Source organism: Balaenoptera borealis, assembly GCF_965194805.1.
Source record: "Balaenoptera borealis genome assembly, chromosome: 2".
NCBI classification, from domain to species: domain Eukaryota; kingdom Metazoa; phylum Chordata; class Mammalia; order Artiodactyla; family Balaenopteridae; genus Balaenoptera; species Balaenoptera borealis.
In genome coordinates, this window is record NC_138867.1 from 129,197,843 (window position 1) to 129,213,136 (window position 15,294).

At 46.7% G+C, this 15,294-nt stretch overlaps 1 protein-coding gene across 1 annotated transcript in view; it reads right to left on the reverse strand.

The window, feature by feature from the left end:
* Positions 1–536: 536 nt before the first annotated feature.
* Positions 537–15,294, reverse strand: part of SLC36A3 (solute carrier family 36 member 3) — a 72,710-nt gene continuing 57,952 nt past the window's right edge. The window contains exons 11-12 of the mRNA XM_082381513.1: positions 8,466–8,558; positions 537–3,593 (exon numbers count right to left, since the gene is read on the reverse strand). Of these exons, the coding sequence (XP_082237639.1) occupies positions 8,495–8,558 (64 nt within the window). The 3' untranslated portion in view covers positions 537–3,593; positions 8,466–8,494. The remainder of the gene's footprint in view (positions 3,594–8,465; positions 8,559–15,294) is intronic.

A 15,294-nucleotide genomic window follows, 5' to 3' on the forward strand; every position in this document is an offset into this window, starting at 1 on the left:
AGTCTGAGTAATGCTAATTAGCAAGAAGCCATCCCTGCCTATTTTCCCAGAAGACCTGTGGTTTGGGTCTTGGGGCTGCCTTGGGAGAGGCGGCAAGATTCACTTTACCACTTTCTTTATACCAAGAGTGAATTCATGCCGCTGATCATTGGTTAATGCTTCCTCTGTTCGATGACGTTTGGATGGAGGTCCTCAAGGAGCTCCTGTGGTGATGCAGATTAGGAGGGCACAGAGCATCACCTAGGGATTCCAGGGGAAATTACACATCACCTCTTTAAGTGGGCTCTAGGGTCCGGAGGCTGCTAGGAAACATTTCTTTACATCAGCGGTTCTCAGGATGTGGTCTGGGGAGTAGCAGCATTAGCATCTCTTGGGAAATGGTTAGAAATGCAAATTTTGGGGCTCCACCCCAGACGAGCTGCCTCAGAAACACTGGGTATGGGGCCCAGGAATCTGTGTTTTAGGAGTCCTCCAGGTAATTCTGATGTGTGCTTATGTTTGAGCGACTTTCAACCTGTATGTCCTCCTTTCAGCCATTTTAAAAAAATTAATTTTATTTATTTATTTTTGGCTGTTGGGTCTTCGTTGCTGCCCACGGGCTTTTCTCTAGTTGCGGCGAGCGGGGGCTACTCTTCGTTGTGGTGCGCGGGCTTCCCACTGCGGTGGCTTCTCTCGTTGCGGAGCACGGGCTCTAGGCCTGTGGGCTTCAGTAGTTGTGGCACACAGGCTCAGTCGTTGTGGTTCGTGGGCTCTAGAGCGCAGGCTCAGTAGTTGTGGCGCACGGGTTTAGTTGCTCTGTGGCATGTGGGATCTTCCCGGACCAGGGATCGAACCCGTGTGCCCTACATTCGTAGGCGGATTCTTAACCACTGTGCCACCAGGGAGGTCCCTGTCAGCCATTTTTTAATGGGCACAGAGATGAGAGATGGAGTGAGGTCCTGGGCTCAGTGAGTCTCCAGTAAGCCCCATTTTCCATGTTTGAGACATCCTTGGCTGGGCTGAGTGTCTGGTTTCCAGGCCACGCCTAACCGTGCCCTTCATGTGACACACAGAGGACTGTTCCATGGGTTCTGAGCCAGGCCCTGAGCCATCTCACAAATAGGGACTAAGGGTGAGTCCTTCCAGATAGAGTCCCCTGATGATCAGCTTTTTCGTTTAAATGTAATCGGGTCATGGGACTTCCCTGGTGCTCCAGTGGCTAAGGCTCCACACTCCCAATGCAGGGGGCCCGGGTTCTATCCCTGGTCAGGGAACTAGATCCACGTGCCGCAACTAAGAGTTCGCATGCTGCAGCGAAGATCCCACATGCCACAACTAAGACCCGGAGCAGCCAAATAAATAAATAAATATCAAAAAAAATGTAATTGAATGAGCAGGACTTCAACACTAGCTGGGGGCTGGGAGCTTTCCAGGCCTATATCAAGGATGGATATTGACTTGTCTGGCTGGAAGTCAGCCATCTACCTGTCGCCTCCTGTAAGCCCCAGACTGTTTGCGTCTTCTGCACGTTCCCACCCAACATCATGTTCTCAGTTCCATTCGGTTCCAAACAAACTTACTGTATATTTTTAGTGCAATCCCAGTTTCCACCAGCCCATCTCATTTGAAAAATGAATATTTTTCCACCTATATCATTTGCTATGTAATCAAAATTTAAGCAACCCTTTTTGAACAGATAACTGCCCTAAACCTCTCCTTTCTGGAAAACTGGTGTTTCCTGCCCTGATGCCACCTTCCTTGCTCCACTCCAATGGGAGCATCTTACCCACAGGGAACTAACTGGAGTGAGAGTTGGAAGATGGTGAGGCAGGGCCTGTTTTCCAAGTCAAAAATTGGAACACATGATTTAGCAAAGGAATTTGTGACATTTATATTCTTTATTGACCTGATTCTATTCATTTACTCTTTGCCAACATATTGGAATTTCTAGGACATCTAAACAGTTTATGGGACAAGGAGGCGGAATATTTGTAAATGGGAACAGAACACATGAGAAGCATGATCCAGCTCCAAGGCTTAAAACCTAACTGTCTACAAGGCTGGGTAGGTACATAAATGAGAAGAGGGCATAAGACAGGGGTGGGGTTAAACTGGGGACCACATACCCCTCTAAAAGGAGCACAAGTGGATGTGTTGCGGTGGATGGTTGTTAGAAGGAAATGAAACTCCAAGCTGGCCTGACCTTCCGATTTTTCAAGAGAAATTAGAAATCTGGGGGTTTTTTTTAATGTAAAATTTGTCTCTCTCTATCTCTCTCTCTCTCTCTCACACACACACACACACACACACACACACACACACGCCATCATGCAAGCTAAACAAAATATTTGCAGGAGGTTACATAGCTTCTGGTTTAGGTAGACAAATAATGTAACAAGGGGTATGGAAAAATACCATGGAAGCAAAAGGAGTAACGAACGAACTCTATCTGGGAGGAAAGGGAAGGGCAGGCTTCCTCAGGGATGTGATGGTTGACCTGGGCTGTGTAGATTAGGCCAGGATTCTTCTTGTCAAGAAAGTGGGGAAGTGTAACTCTGTGAGGGGATGACTGTGTTAACTTACATTATTGTGCTGATCATTTTGCAATAGATATATATACACACACATACATACTTATGTATACATATATGTATAAAATTAAAAATTAAAAAAAAAAGAAAGTGGAGAGAACGCGAGTGCCCAGTGCGCAGTACTGCATGGGTTTTCAGGGGGGCTCAGCCGCTCTGTGTGGCTGGAGTACTGGGTGAGATTAGGGAAGGAGGGGGACGCAGGCAGACAGGACAGCCTTGAAGGCCCTTCTCGTGCCGCATGTGGGATCTTAGTTCCCCGACCAGGGAATGAACCCATGCCCCCTGCAGTGCAAGCGCAGACTCTTAACAACTGGACCGCCAGGGAGGTCCCTGGCCAAGACTTTCTTTTTTTTTTTTAACATCTTTATTGGAGTATAATTGCTTTACAATGGTGTGTTAGTTTCTGCTGTATAACAAAGTGAATCAGTTATACATATACATATGTTCCCATATCTCTTCCCTCTTGCGTCTCCCTCCCTCCCACCCTCCCTATCCCACCCCTCTAGCTGGTCACAAAGCACCGAGCTGATCTCCCTGTGCTATGCAGCTGCTTCCCACTAGCTATCTATTTTACGTTTGGTAGTGTATATATGTCCATGCCACTCTCTCACTTTGCCCCAGCTTACCCTTCCCCCTCCCCGTATCCTCAAGTCCATTCTCTAGTAGGTCTGCGTCTTTATTCCCGTCTTGCCCCTAGGTTCTTCTGACCATTTTTTGGTTTGTTTTTTAGATTCCATATATATATGTTAGCATACAGTATTTGTTTTTATCTTTCTGACTTACTTCACTCTGTATGACAGACTCTAGGTCCATCCACCTCACTACAAATAACTCAATTCTGTTTCTTTTTATGGCTGAGTAATATTCCATTGTATATATGTGCCACAACTTCTTTATCCATTCATCTGTTGATAGACACTGAGGTTGCTTCCATGTCCTGGCTATTGTAAATGGAGCTGCAATGAACATTTTGGTACATGACTCTTTTTGAATTATGGTTTTCTCAGACGTTCTTACTTTATCCTGTGGGCAATGGGAGTGGCACGATCAGATTGGCGTTATTCACGGTCACTCTGGGGACTCAGGTGGAGGGCGGACAGAAAGCTCTCTCCTGGAGCCGTCAAACATCTCCTGGGGGGGCTTCCCTGGTGGCGCAGTGGTTGAGAATCTGCCTGCCAATGCAGGGGACACGGGTTCGAGCCCTGGTCTGGGAAGATCCCACATGCCGCGGAGCAACTAGGCCCGTGCGCCACAACTACTGAGCCTGCGCGTCTGGAGCCTGTCCTCCGCAACAAGAGAGGCCGCGATAGTGAGAGGCCCGCGCACCGCGATGAAGAGTGGCCCCCACTTGCCGCAACTAGAGAAAGCCCTCGCACAGAAACAAAGACCCAACACAGCCATAAATAAATAAATAAATAAAAATTAAAAAAAAAAAAAAAAAAAAAACATCTCCTGGAATGGTTCAGGAGGGAGCCGGGGCGCTTCCTAAAGGCACTTCAGTCCAGAAGGCCTGCAGCCCCCAGGTCCAACTCTGACCCTGCCCCCACTGGGCTCCCAGCCTGAGATAACATGGTAATGAGGCGGGTACTGCAAGGAGGCAGCGGAGCTTGGGTGCTGTGGGGTAGGCAGTGGGCAGTTTCCTTTCCTCTTGGCTGTAGCAGCCAGCAGTGCTGTGGTTACCAGGGCCTTGGGTTACAACACATGTTTGTTTTTGAAAAAACGTTGCAATACCTTTTAAATCAGCGCCTTGGACAGGATCCAAGGACAGTAGTGAGGACCAGCCTCTGTGGTGCTTCTTAAAGAAGTAGCTGCAGAGGGAGGGAGCCTTGGAACCTGGATTGCTGGGAGAGCCGGAGTTCAGGCAGGGCTTGGAAGGTGGGCAAGGTGGAAGGAGATCAGATCTCTAGGTCACCCCATTTCCACTCTTCCTTCCTTAGGGAACTTTTGCATCCAGAGCACTTGAAGATGATCAGTGTTCCGAGCTGTCCTGGAAAACTAGAAGTAGTGAGTAGGGTAGCCCAGGAATGTGAGGTCCAGCTCCTTGGGAAGAAAGACCTTCCAACTGGTCCAAGATTCAGGGGTCTGGCTTGACAGGGAGTGAGGTCCCCATTGTGGGAGGTATGCAAGCAGAGGCTAACATTGATAGGGCATGCTGGAGAAAGCACTGCAAGGGCCTGCTGAGGTAGGGGTCCTGAGGGAATGGATGCTCAGATCCACTGTGATTGTGACTGGAAGGGGTATTTATTGTGGTCCCCTTTCAGAGACAGAAGTTCTTCCTCAAAGGAATCAAGATTGGCATTCAAGAGACTTTCATTCTGGTACATGTTGGTGGGAATGTAAAATGATACAGTCACTATGGAAAACAGTATGGAGGGTTCTCAAAAAATATGGTAATATGATCCAGCAGTCTCACTTCTGGGTATATAGCCAAAAGAATTGAAATCAGGATCATGAAGAGTTATCTGCACTCCCAGTGTTCACTGAAACATTATTAACAAAAGCCAAGATATGGAAACACCCAAATGTCCACTGACAGATAAATGGTTGTATGCAGACAACCAAAGTTTAAAAAAAAGTTAGCCTTTAAAAAGAGAGAAGTTCTGCCACTTGTGACAACATGGCTGAACCTGGAGGACATTATGCTAAGTGAAATAAACCAGGCACAGAAGGATACTGCATGATTCCACTTGTATGAGGTATCTCAAACAGTCTCAAAGAAACAGAGAAAGGTGGTTCTAGAGATCTGTGGTACTACATAGGGTCTGCAGTTAACCATACTAAAGTGTTGTGCTCTGAAACACTTGTTAAGAGAGGGGATCTCATGTTTCGTGTTCTTACCACAAAAACGAAACCAAAAAACAAAGGGGCACAAGGAAACTTTCGGAAGTGATGGACATGTCTATTACCTTGACTGTGGTGATGGTATCAGGGGTGCATGCATATGTCCAAACTCATCCAATCATATATGTTAAATATGTCCAGGTTTTTTTGTATATCATTTATACCTCAAGAAAGTTGTTTTAGAAAAGAGAGAGACTTTCATTCTGATCCTTGGCTTGCTATTGATTTGCATTTTGATCCTGGATAATTCACATACATTCACTTCTCTGGCCTCACATCTTCCCACCCTACACTTTACCCAGTGCCTGGCATGGAGTAAGCTCTAGCAAAGATTTGTTTTTTGTTTGTTTTGTTTTTCTAAATTTAATAAACTCCTACTATATACATATATATATATATATATATATATATATATATATATATATATATATATTTGGCCGTACCACACAGCTTGCGGGATCTTAATTCCCTGACCAGGGACTGAACCCGGCCCCCAGCAGTGGAAGCGTGGAGTCCTAACCACTGGACCGCCAGAAAATTCCCAACAAAGATTCGTTGAACAAATGAATGAATGGATGAATTAGCTGGATTGGGTCCGAAGTTGGAGTGGGATCAGCAGGCCTCAGAGGCTACCTGAACCTCCTGAAATTACATTCACAACTCTGCATGTATGAGCAATTCAGTTTTTTTCTGGGTAGAGGGTCTGTAGCTTTAATCACTATTGCCATCATTTATTGAGGATTTGTCACGGCAAGCTAAGCTCTGTACATATTTTATCACATTTAATCTTCAGGAACCATGAGGGAGGTTGGAGGGGTTACTATTTCCACTGTACTAAAGTGGAAACTTGGGTTTGGGGAGTGTAAGGACTTGCTTAGGGTCATATACTGGAGTCGAACCCAGGTCCATGAGACTCCACAAAATAAGCTCTAAGCCACTGTGGTAAATTACTACAGCTTCTCAAAGAGATCTGTGACCGCAGAAGATGAAAACATCCTAGGACCCTGGAGTTCTATTTCTCTGTGGGACTGTGGGGAATGGGGAGAAAGGGGTGGAGGTCGAGGAGGAAGCCAGCCAGCCAGCCGGAGCAGGACAGCGCCCATGCCAGCAAGGGCTGCTATTTAGAGCAGCCCCAGAGCCCCCAGAAAGGATGATAAGGGGTAGGCAGGGAAGAGCAGTTGTAAGAGGAGCCCGGGGAGGGGGAGGCAGCTATCTCCTCCCCCGCCCCTGCTGCCTCCAGCTCACCCTGCCGCCTGATGTCTAAATAAGGCTTAGAGGCACATTCTAGGCAGCTAAAAATAAACTCCGGCTCCCCCTCCTGCCCTTGGGCTTTGGCGACCTCCCCAGCCCCGTCAGGGCTCCCCTGGGCAGGACCAGCTCTCGGAGCCCGCCCTTGCCGGAGCTATAGAATCTTGTGTCGCTGAGGACCCCAGGGTTCTGGTGGGAAAGCTTCCCACTGCAAGAAGACCTGGACCAGAAGTCAGGATGCCCGACTCCAACTCTTGGCTCTGCCCTAACAAAGCTGGGCAAGTCCCTTTTTTCTTTGAACCTCAGTCTCCCCACATGTCAAATGCGGGCGTTAGACGAATGATGTAAAGCGCTGGCATTTTTGAATGAATTCAGGATCCCACACTCAAAACTTCAGAGAGTGCCCACTGGGGTTCTTTACGGTACATCTGTCCTGCAGACTCATGCCGTCTTTTATTCGGATCTTAATTCGCTGCCCAGTCCTTAACGATTTGAAACATTCACATAAATATCTGGATTTCCAGCTTCTCTTGAAAAATCAGGTCTGTCCATACTGGGCCAGTGTGTCAGGAAACAAGAAGCCCGAATTGGGTAGCGGTCGCCCCCTGCTGGCAGAATGAACGTACTACAGGTGGCGGCTGACGGCCTCACTCACATTTCTGCCCAGCCTTGCAGTTGTGCGAGGCACCTGGAGCAATACGAGTGGGTACTCTGACTGTTGGCAGATTCAGTTTTGCAGCCGAGGGTCGGGACATTGGCATTGCTCTGCCCAGCAAATGCTTGTTGAATGAATGAATGAGATAGCTAATAGAATTCTTTGGAGACTATTACCAAACCCACCTCGGGTCTGCTCCTCCAACGTGAAGCAAAGCCACTGACACTGGGTTGTGGTGAAGAAAAGAACAACACTTACTGCAGGGTGCCAAGGTAGGGAGCTGGGAGACAAGCCTCAGATCCACTCCAACTTAGTCTTTGATTAGGGGTTTTTGTAAGGGGAGGAACAAAGAGGCTGGGATTAATCATTGTCTTGTGACATTTCTGTGACATTTCTTAATCGTAATTTCAAGAGGTCAGGCTATCTCTGGTTTATGATTCTCTGGCCAGGTGGTCCATGGCTCGGGGGTCCATTAGCTCATCTTGCCCTGGAGAAACAACCTGAGTTTCTACCTTAATGATGATATCGATAATAGTAGTTTTGATACATTAACATGTTATCGACAACGGCAATTTTAGTTATCTGCTTAGCTGATTAGTGTTCAGTTAGCACAGCCTTGAGGTCAGAGGGGACAAGAAAGGGAATAAAGTTTTGGATAGAGAGGGAACTCAGTTTTAGGGGGACTCGGTTTCAACTGTCACGGTCCCCAAGAAGGAGTTTTGACCGTGGTGCTGCCCGGCTGAAATCTGTTGCCAGTGCATTGCGAGCCTGTCCCTGAATCCAGGTCCCAAGCCCTCAGAAAGCACAAGATCCTCATACCTTCCCCCTCAACCCCACCCCTGGTGGGAGTCATCAGACAAGTAAGGTTCTTAGGTATTGCCCTCCTTCCTGAGAAGTCAATAGGATTGTCCTTGGCTGGAAAATTACTGGCAAACCAGTCAGGGTCTGTGAAACTCAAATTATCTTTAGCACCACTTTGGAGGCCAGCCAAGGGGCAGGGAAGGAATCAGGAGGAAGGGTAGCAAAGGTTGAGCAGACCTGTTCAAAGAACGGGCTTCAGGACAGCCTGCTTGGATTCACCCAGCTCTCCTTGAGACGCTCACTGAAGCTAGACACTTCACAGAACCAAAGGATGCTGCATGTGGACTGACCTTCAGACATCATGGAATCCATCCTGCCTCTACACGCAGTAGGGCGATGAGGTGTAGAGTGAGAACCTGGGAACAGCTGAGGCTTTGTCCTTTCTGCTGGGTTTCAGTAAACAGAGGAGAAGGGGAAAGTTCACCAGATGCCTTCCTTGGAAGGAAATAGTGACTCCATCTGTATCCCACCCCTGCAGCTCAGTGGTGGAGACAGTGTCTGGTACTGACCCTTGCTACTCTGTGGTCTTCTGGGTAACAGCCTTGGCCTCATCAGCAGCTTCTTAGAAATGCAAATTCTTGGGCTCTGCCCAGGCCTGCTGAATCATAATCTGCATTTTAATGAGATCCCAGGTGTTTTGCATGTGTATTACCATTAGAGAAAAGCTGCTTTAGTCCAGTAGTTCTGCAAGTTGGCTGCACCTTGGAATCCTCTGGGGGTTACTTTAAAAAATGTTGCTGCATGTGTCCCACCATGGGCTGCAGTCTGGGCCTGGGCTCCCAGGTGATTTGTTTAAAGCTCTCCCGGTGCTACAGCCATTAAAAAGAAGGATTTAGGGACATCCCTGGTGGCGCAGTTGTTAAGAATCGCCTGCCAATGCAGGGGACATGGGTTCGATTCCTGGTCCGGGAAGATCCCACATGCCGTGGAGCAACTAAGCCCACGAGCCACAACTACTGAGCCTGCGCTCTAGAGCCCGCGAGCCACAACTACTGAGCCCACATGCCACAACTACTGAAGCCCACGCGCCTAGAGCCCGTGCTCTGCAACGAGAAGCCACCGCAATGAGAAGCCCACGCACCACAGCAAAGAGTAGCCCCCGCTCGCCGCAACTAGAGAAAGCCCGAGCGCAGCAACGAAGACCCAATGCAGCCAAAAATTTTTAAATTAAATAAATAAATAAAAATAAAGCTCTCTGAGGTGATTCCAGTGTGTAACCAGCATTGAGAATCACAGCTCCAGGCAAAGGCTCTAATGAGATGAAAATCTGGGGATATTAAGGCAATGCAAATTTGGGTGGGGCTTCCCACCCTGGGCCCTCCCTTGGCACCTTCCCCAGCCCTGCTGGGCCTGCCCAACCAGTCCAACCCCTGCTCCCCAAGGTACTGTCAGGCCTCCAGCTGCTCTCAGGTTTCAGAAGGGTGAGGTGAGAAAGAGGTTCGTGCTCTTATGAGCTTTGCAATTCTGCCCAGCGGTGTGGCCCTGAGCTAAGAGGCCAGAAACCTGGATTCTCATCCCATTTCAGCTGGGTGGCCTTCGGCAAGGTCTGTCCCTCTCTGGGCTTCAATTTCTTGATCTCTAAAATAGGCTAGTCAGAGGAGATTGAAATAACTTCTAGTGTTCCTTCCAGTTTTCTACTATGTAGACAGACTCTTAAAGTTGAAAGGGAACTTGGAGGTCATCTAGTTTAATCTGACCTTCTTACAAATGGGGAAACTGAGGCCCAGTAAGGTTAAAGGCATTGTTTAAGTCAGAAATACCATTACCTTGGCTTCCCTGGTGGCACGGTGGTTAAGAATCCACCTGCCAATGCAGGGGACATGGGTTCGAGCCCTGGTCTGGGAAGATCCCACATGCCGCGGAGCAACTAAGCCCGTGCGCTACAACTACTGAGCCTGTGCTCTAGAGCCCACGAGCCACAACTACTGAGCCCGTGTGCCACAATTACTGAAACCCGCGTGCCTAGAGCCCATGCTCCACAACAAGAGAAGCCACCACAATGAGAAACACGTGCACTGCAATGAAGAGTAGTTCCTGCTCGCCACAACTAGAGAAAGCCCGCACACAGCAGCGAAGACCCAATGCAACCAAAAATAAATAAATAAATTTATATAAAAAAAAGAAACACCATTACCACTGAGAGAAAATTTTTGACTTCAATGAAAAACTCTTCATTGTCTAGAGCATAGCCTTCTACATATCTACTTCTGGTTCTATGGAGACTGTGTCTGTCATTGAAGGTTATCTACATCTGAAGTTGTAGATAACCCATAACAATGGGAAATAATCTTTGCCTATAGACATTTCATTTTTGTCCTGTGGAGGTTAAATTGACTTCCCTCCCCCACTATGGAAGAGGCCGATTTTGCCTCCATTTCTACTTTAATCTCAATATTCCTGATCCATACTTGTGTTTGTTCTTTGAACTCTCCTTTGCACTGGTTGTAACATCTCACAGGTTCCCTCACTGAAGGAGTTAAAAATAAAATCACTACTGCATGCTCATTTCATATCTGTACGAGAGTTATGATTTTACCTTCTTTTTAAAAATTACCCTTGGGCTTCCCTGGTGGAGCAGTGGTTAAGAATACGCCTGCCAGTGCAGGGGACATGGGTTTGAGCCCTGGTCCGGGAAGATCCCACATGCCACGGAGCAACTAAGCCCATGCACCACAGCTACTGAGCCCGTGCTCTAGAGCCCATGAGCCACAACTACTGAGCCTGCATGCCACAACTACTGAAGCCCCCGCGCCTGGAGCCCGTGCTCTGCAACAAGAGAAGCCACTGCAATGAGAAGCCCATGCACCACAACGAAGGGTAGCCCCCTCTCGCCACAACTAGAGAAAGCCCGCATGCAGCAAAAAAGACCCAACGCCGCCAAAAATAAATAAATAAAATAAACAAATTTTTAAAATAAATAAATAAATAAAAATTACCCTTTAATAACAAGAAGAGTTAAGATTTTAAAACCAGAGGTCCAGGCTAAATTTGGGATTGAAACCCATAGAGACCAGGCAGTAACAAAAGTGAGAGATGCACAGCTTGTAGGGGCTGTTGGAGGCTGCAGAATCCCATCAGTGACAACTCAGCTTCAACGGACTGTTGCCCTGTAGAAATGCAGGCCAGTGTTTCCAGATTCTCTGAGTTTTTCAGGAAAGCTGGAAGTCCATAATTTAATGAGAAATCACCTGCTTTTATTATACACTGACAACCAAGTAAAAACCAACTACACACACTACTATCTATAAAATAGGTAAATAACAAGGTCCTACTGTATAGCACAGGGAACTATATTCAATGTCTTGTAATAAACTATAATGGAAAAGAATCTGAAAAAGAATACATACATATATATGTATATACATCTGAATCACTATATGTATATAGTTTCTGAATCAGAAACTAACACAACATTGTAAACCAACTATACTTCAATTAAAAAAAAAAAGTAAAAATTCTAAGAAACACCACATAGACAAAACAAATGATATTTGAGGCTTGTGTTGCTGTCTGTGACCTCTTCACATGCATTGGAGGTGGTAAGCATTCCTCACTAAATCTGAAATTGAGCAGGACCCTGCGGGACATTCCTGGGTACAAAAACCTTTCCATGTCCCCCGTTTCTTGCTTGTAGAAAAAGGGTCTTAGTTTCCTAGACCTTCCCTGAGTTCCAAAGAGCAGATTCAAGCAGCTACTAATCAGGGAAGTGAGGGAGTGCAAAAACAAAGGAAAAGCAGCCAACAAAAAATAGTTCAGCGATGAAACAGAGTCCTAGCTTCTCAGGGGATGTACACAACAATCTGACACATGTCTTTGAGTTGTTCTGCAAGAACTAAGGCCCCCACCCAGGTGGAGGATGGTGAGGACATGCTGAGACCCCAGACTGGTCAGAGCCAGGAAGCTGATGGTTGAGATTCCTGGGACACCACCCTGTGACCTCACTACCAACCAATCAGAAGAAAGTCATGCACCCTGCAGCCGGCACCCAAATGTTGCCTTTAAAAACTATTCCCTGAAAACCACTGGGAGGTTCTGGTCTTTTGAGCAGGCGCTGCCTATTCACCTTGCTTGACCCTGCAATAAAACTTTCTCAGCTCCACACTCCAATGTTTTGGTTTGTTTGGCCTCACTGTGTGTCAGGTACGCGACCTTTGGGTTCAGCAACAAGGGCACTTCCCACACCAGGCTTTATGCTCACACTGGGTCTCCAACCACACACAAGCAAGGCTGGGAGGTCATCCTGAGCCATATTATTCCAGGGCTCAGACCCAGTAACTCCTCCAGGAAGCCCATGATGATGAACATTAGAGTGGCAACAACTTTCAAAGTTGCAATCCATCACTCCTAGAATGTGGGTTCTTCAAGGATAATGGTCTTGTTTAGTAATTGCCACTTCTATGTACGTGTGCGTCTATTGTATGCCAGGTGCTTTATGTCAACCTTGGTCATACATTTGAATCACCTGGGATTAAAAAAAAAACCAACCTTGGGTCCCACCTCCAGAGATTTAGGTGTAGTTGGTCTGGAGTATGGCCTGGCGACTGAGAATTGTAAAAGCTCTGCAGAGAACTGCAGTGTGCAGTCCTGGCTAAGAATGATGGCCTGATGGTCTGGACCATTTAAAATTTTACATTGGCTCTTCTCCCAGATGTTTCTATTTCTCCCAGATGGTCCAAGAGTTATTAGACTCAAGAATGCCGACCACCTGCACTTTGTATTACTTTAACCTGATTTCTTGTCTTTTGGTATTAATACTCTTGGATAGTATCTTGTTTGTCTTGTCAACTAAGAAAAAAAAAACACCAATCAAACAAACCCAAAACTGAGAGTTGTGAGTTTCAGTTTTCTTTGGGGACTTACTGAGGACTGTAGCCGAGGAGACAGCCTCTCAGATAGTCCTGAGGAACTGCTCTGAAGAGGTGGAGGGAGTTGGGGGAGAGGTCAGTATATGTGTAATTCTGGTGAAAGGGTTCATGCAATCAAGCACACATCTCGGTAGAAGGTTGCTGCTAGTCACAAGGAAGAGATATCTTAGTCAATGGTTTTAGTGCTTTTCTAATTACAGGAAGATGCAAGAATCAGGTTCATAAAAATTCTTCCTTAACATATCTAACTATCTAAAGGCCTGTTCTGTCAGTTTTCCCAGAGCACAGAGTGTCTCATCCTAATCTCCTTCCTGAACCCCTTTCAGGCTGCACTGTAGGTAGAACTGGATGGTGGGCAACATTCTGTCTTACTCTTTACTTGCTGATTGCTTTTCTTGAATAGACCCTAGTTTTTGCAGAGGTGGGGTAGGGTTATAGGAATGGGGGCAGGGCCTTTATTTTGTCTGACTTGAATCTATAAGTATTTTTTGAATGAGTGCATAAATAGCTTAGTACTGGGAGGTAGTTTGTTGTTGCTATTATTATTATTATTAATCCTTGTTTTGCAAATGAGGAAACTGAGCCCAGAGAGGTTAAGGCCCCTGCTCAGGCTCTTACAGGACAAGCCTGGGTCTGCCTGACTGGAAGCAAGCACTCTGAACAAGCTACTGTCCTGTTCTTTCTTGCATCTTCCTTATGGTCTTGGTTTCCAGTCACTGTGTCTCTGGCTTTGCACAATCTTCTCCAAAGCCCTCCAGATGGAGATGTCAGGCACTCTAATTCCCAAGGGATGTGCCCCCTCATTGAGAGATTCTCCTAGGTGGCCAGGAGATTTGACCTTTTACTGCCCAAGACCATTGACTTCTTGTGTGAAGGAGTGTGCCTGAGGCTGAGAGAATGGAGACTTTAGGAGCTGGGAGGAAATGATGTAGGGCTGCACCCCGAAGTCCTGCAGTCCTTGCAATCGCCCAGCCATGAGACTGAAGAAAGAACCCGGAGGGAGTCAGGGACAGAGGCATCAACTATTGGACAGGGAATCTTGCAAGTCAGAGGCAAATGTCCTGGAGCAACCCCCCACCGTGTACGGATGGCAGCTGGCAGGACACAGCTGCAATCTCCGCTACACAGGGGAGGAGGAGGCTATTAGTTACAGGGGACATGACGTCAGAAGGGCTCCTTCGTTGCCAGGGGGACTGTTGGAGCCTCCCCCCATCCCCCACCAGCTCTTTGGGTTAATAACCCTTGCGAGGGGGCCACTGTTTCCTGTTGATAACTGAACATACTGGAGCCGTTCTGGTTCAAGGACTAGAAACATCATTAGCTGGGTGTCCAGCCGATCATGCAGGTAGTTGCTGATTAACCTTTCACCTTATACATATACACAATGGAATATTACTCAGCCATTAAAAAGAATGAAATAATGCCATTTGCAGCAACATGGATGACATGGAGATTGTCAGTCATACTGAATGAAGTTAAGTCAGACAGAGAGAGAGAAATATCATAGGATATGCGGAATCTAAAAAGAAATGATACAAATGAACTTATTTACCAAACAGAAACAGACTCACAGGCTTAGAAAATGAACTTATTGTTACCAGTGGGGAAGGGTGGAGAAAATGAACTTATTGTTACCAGTGGGGAAGGGTGAAAGGAAGGGATAGTTAGGGAGTTTGGAATTGACAAAATAAAGGCCCTGCCCCCATTCCTATAACCCTACACCACCTCCGCAAAAACTAGGCTCTATTCAAGAAAAGCAATCAGCAAGTAAAGAGTAAGACAGAACGTTGCCCACCATCCAGTTCCACCTACAGCACAGCCTGAAGGGGGTTCAGGGAGGAGATTAGGATGAGACACTCTGTGCTCTGGGAAAACTGACAGAACAGGCCTTTAGATAGTTAGATATGTTCAGGAAGAATTTTTATGAACCTGACTCTTGCATCTTCCTGTAATTAGAAAAGCACTAAAACCATTGACTAAGATATCTCTTCCTTGTGACTAGCAGCAACCTTCTACCGAGATGTGTGCTTGATTGCATGAACCCTTTCATTAGTTTGACGCCTCTTATACCTCTGAGGGAACAGCCTCAGGAGAAGTGAGTTCTAGTTTTGCTTCTGCTATGTGACATTGGACAAGTCTTCTCACTCAGGGGGCCTGAAATTGCGCTTGTGTATAATGAAGAGGTTGTGCTAGATGAGAGAGGGAAGGGATTATCAGAATGGGAGGAAGGTGTGCAATTAGAAAAGCATATTAA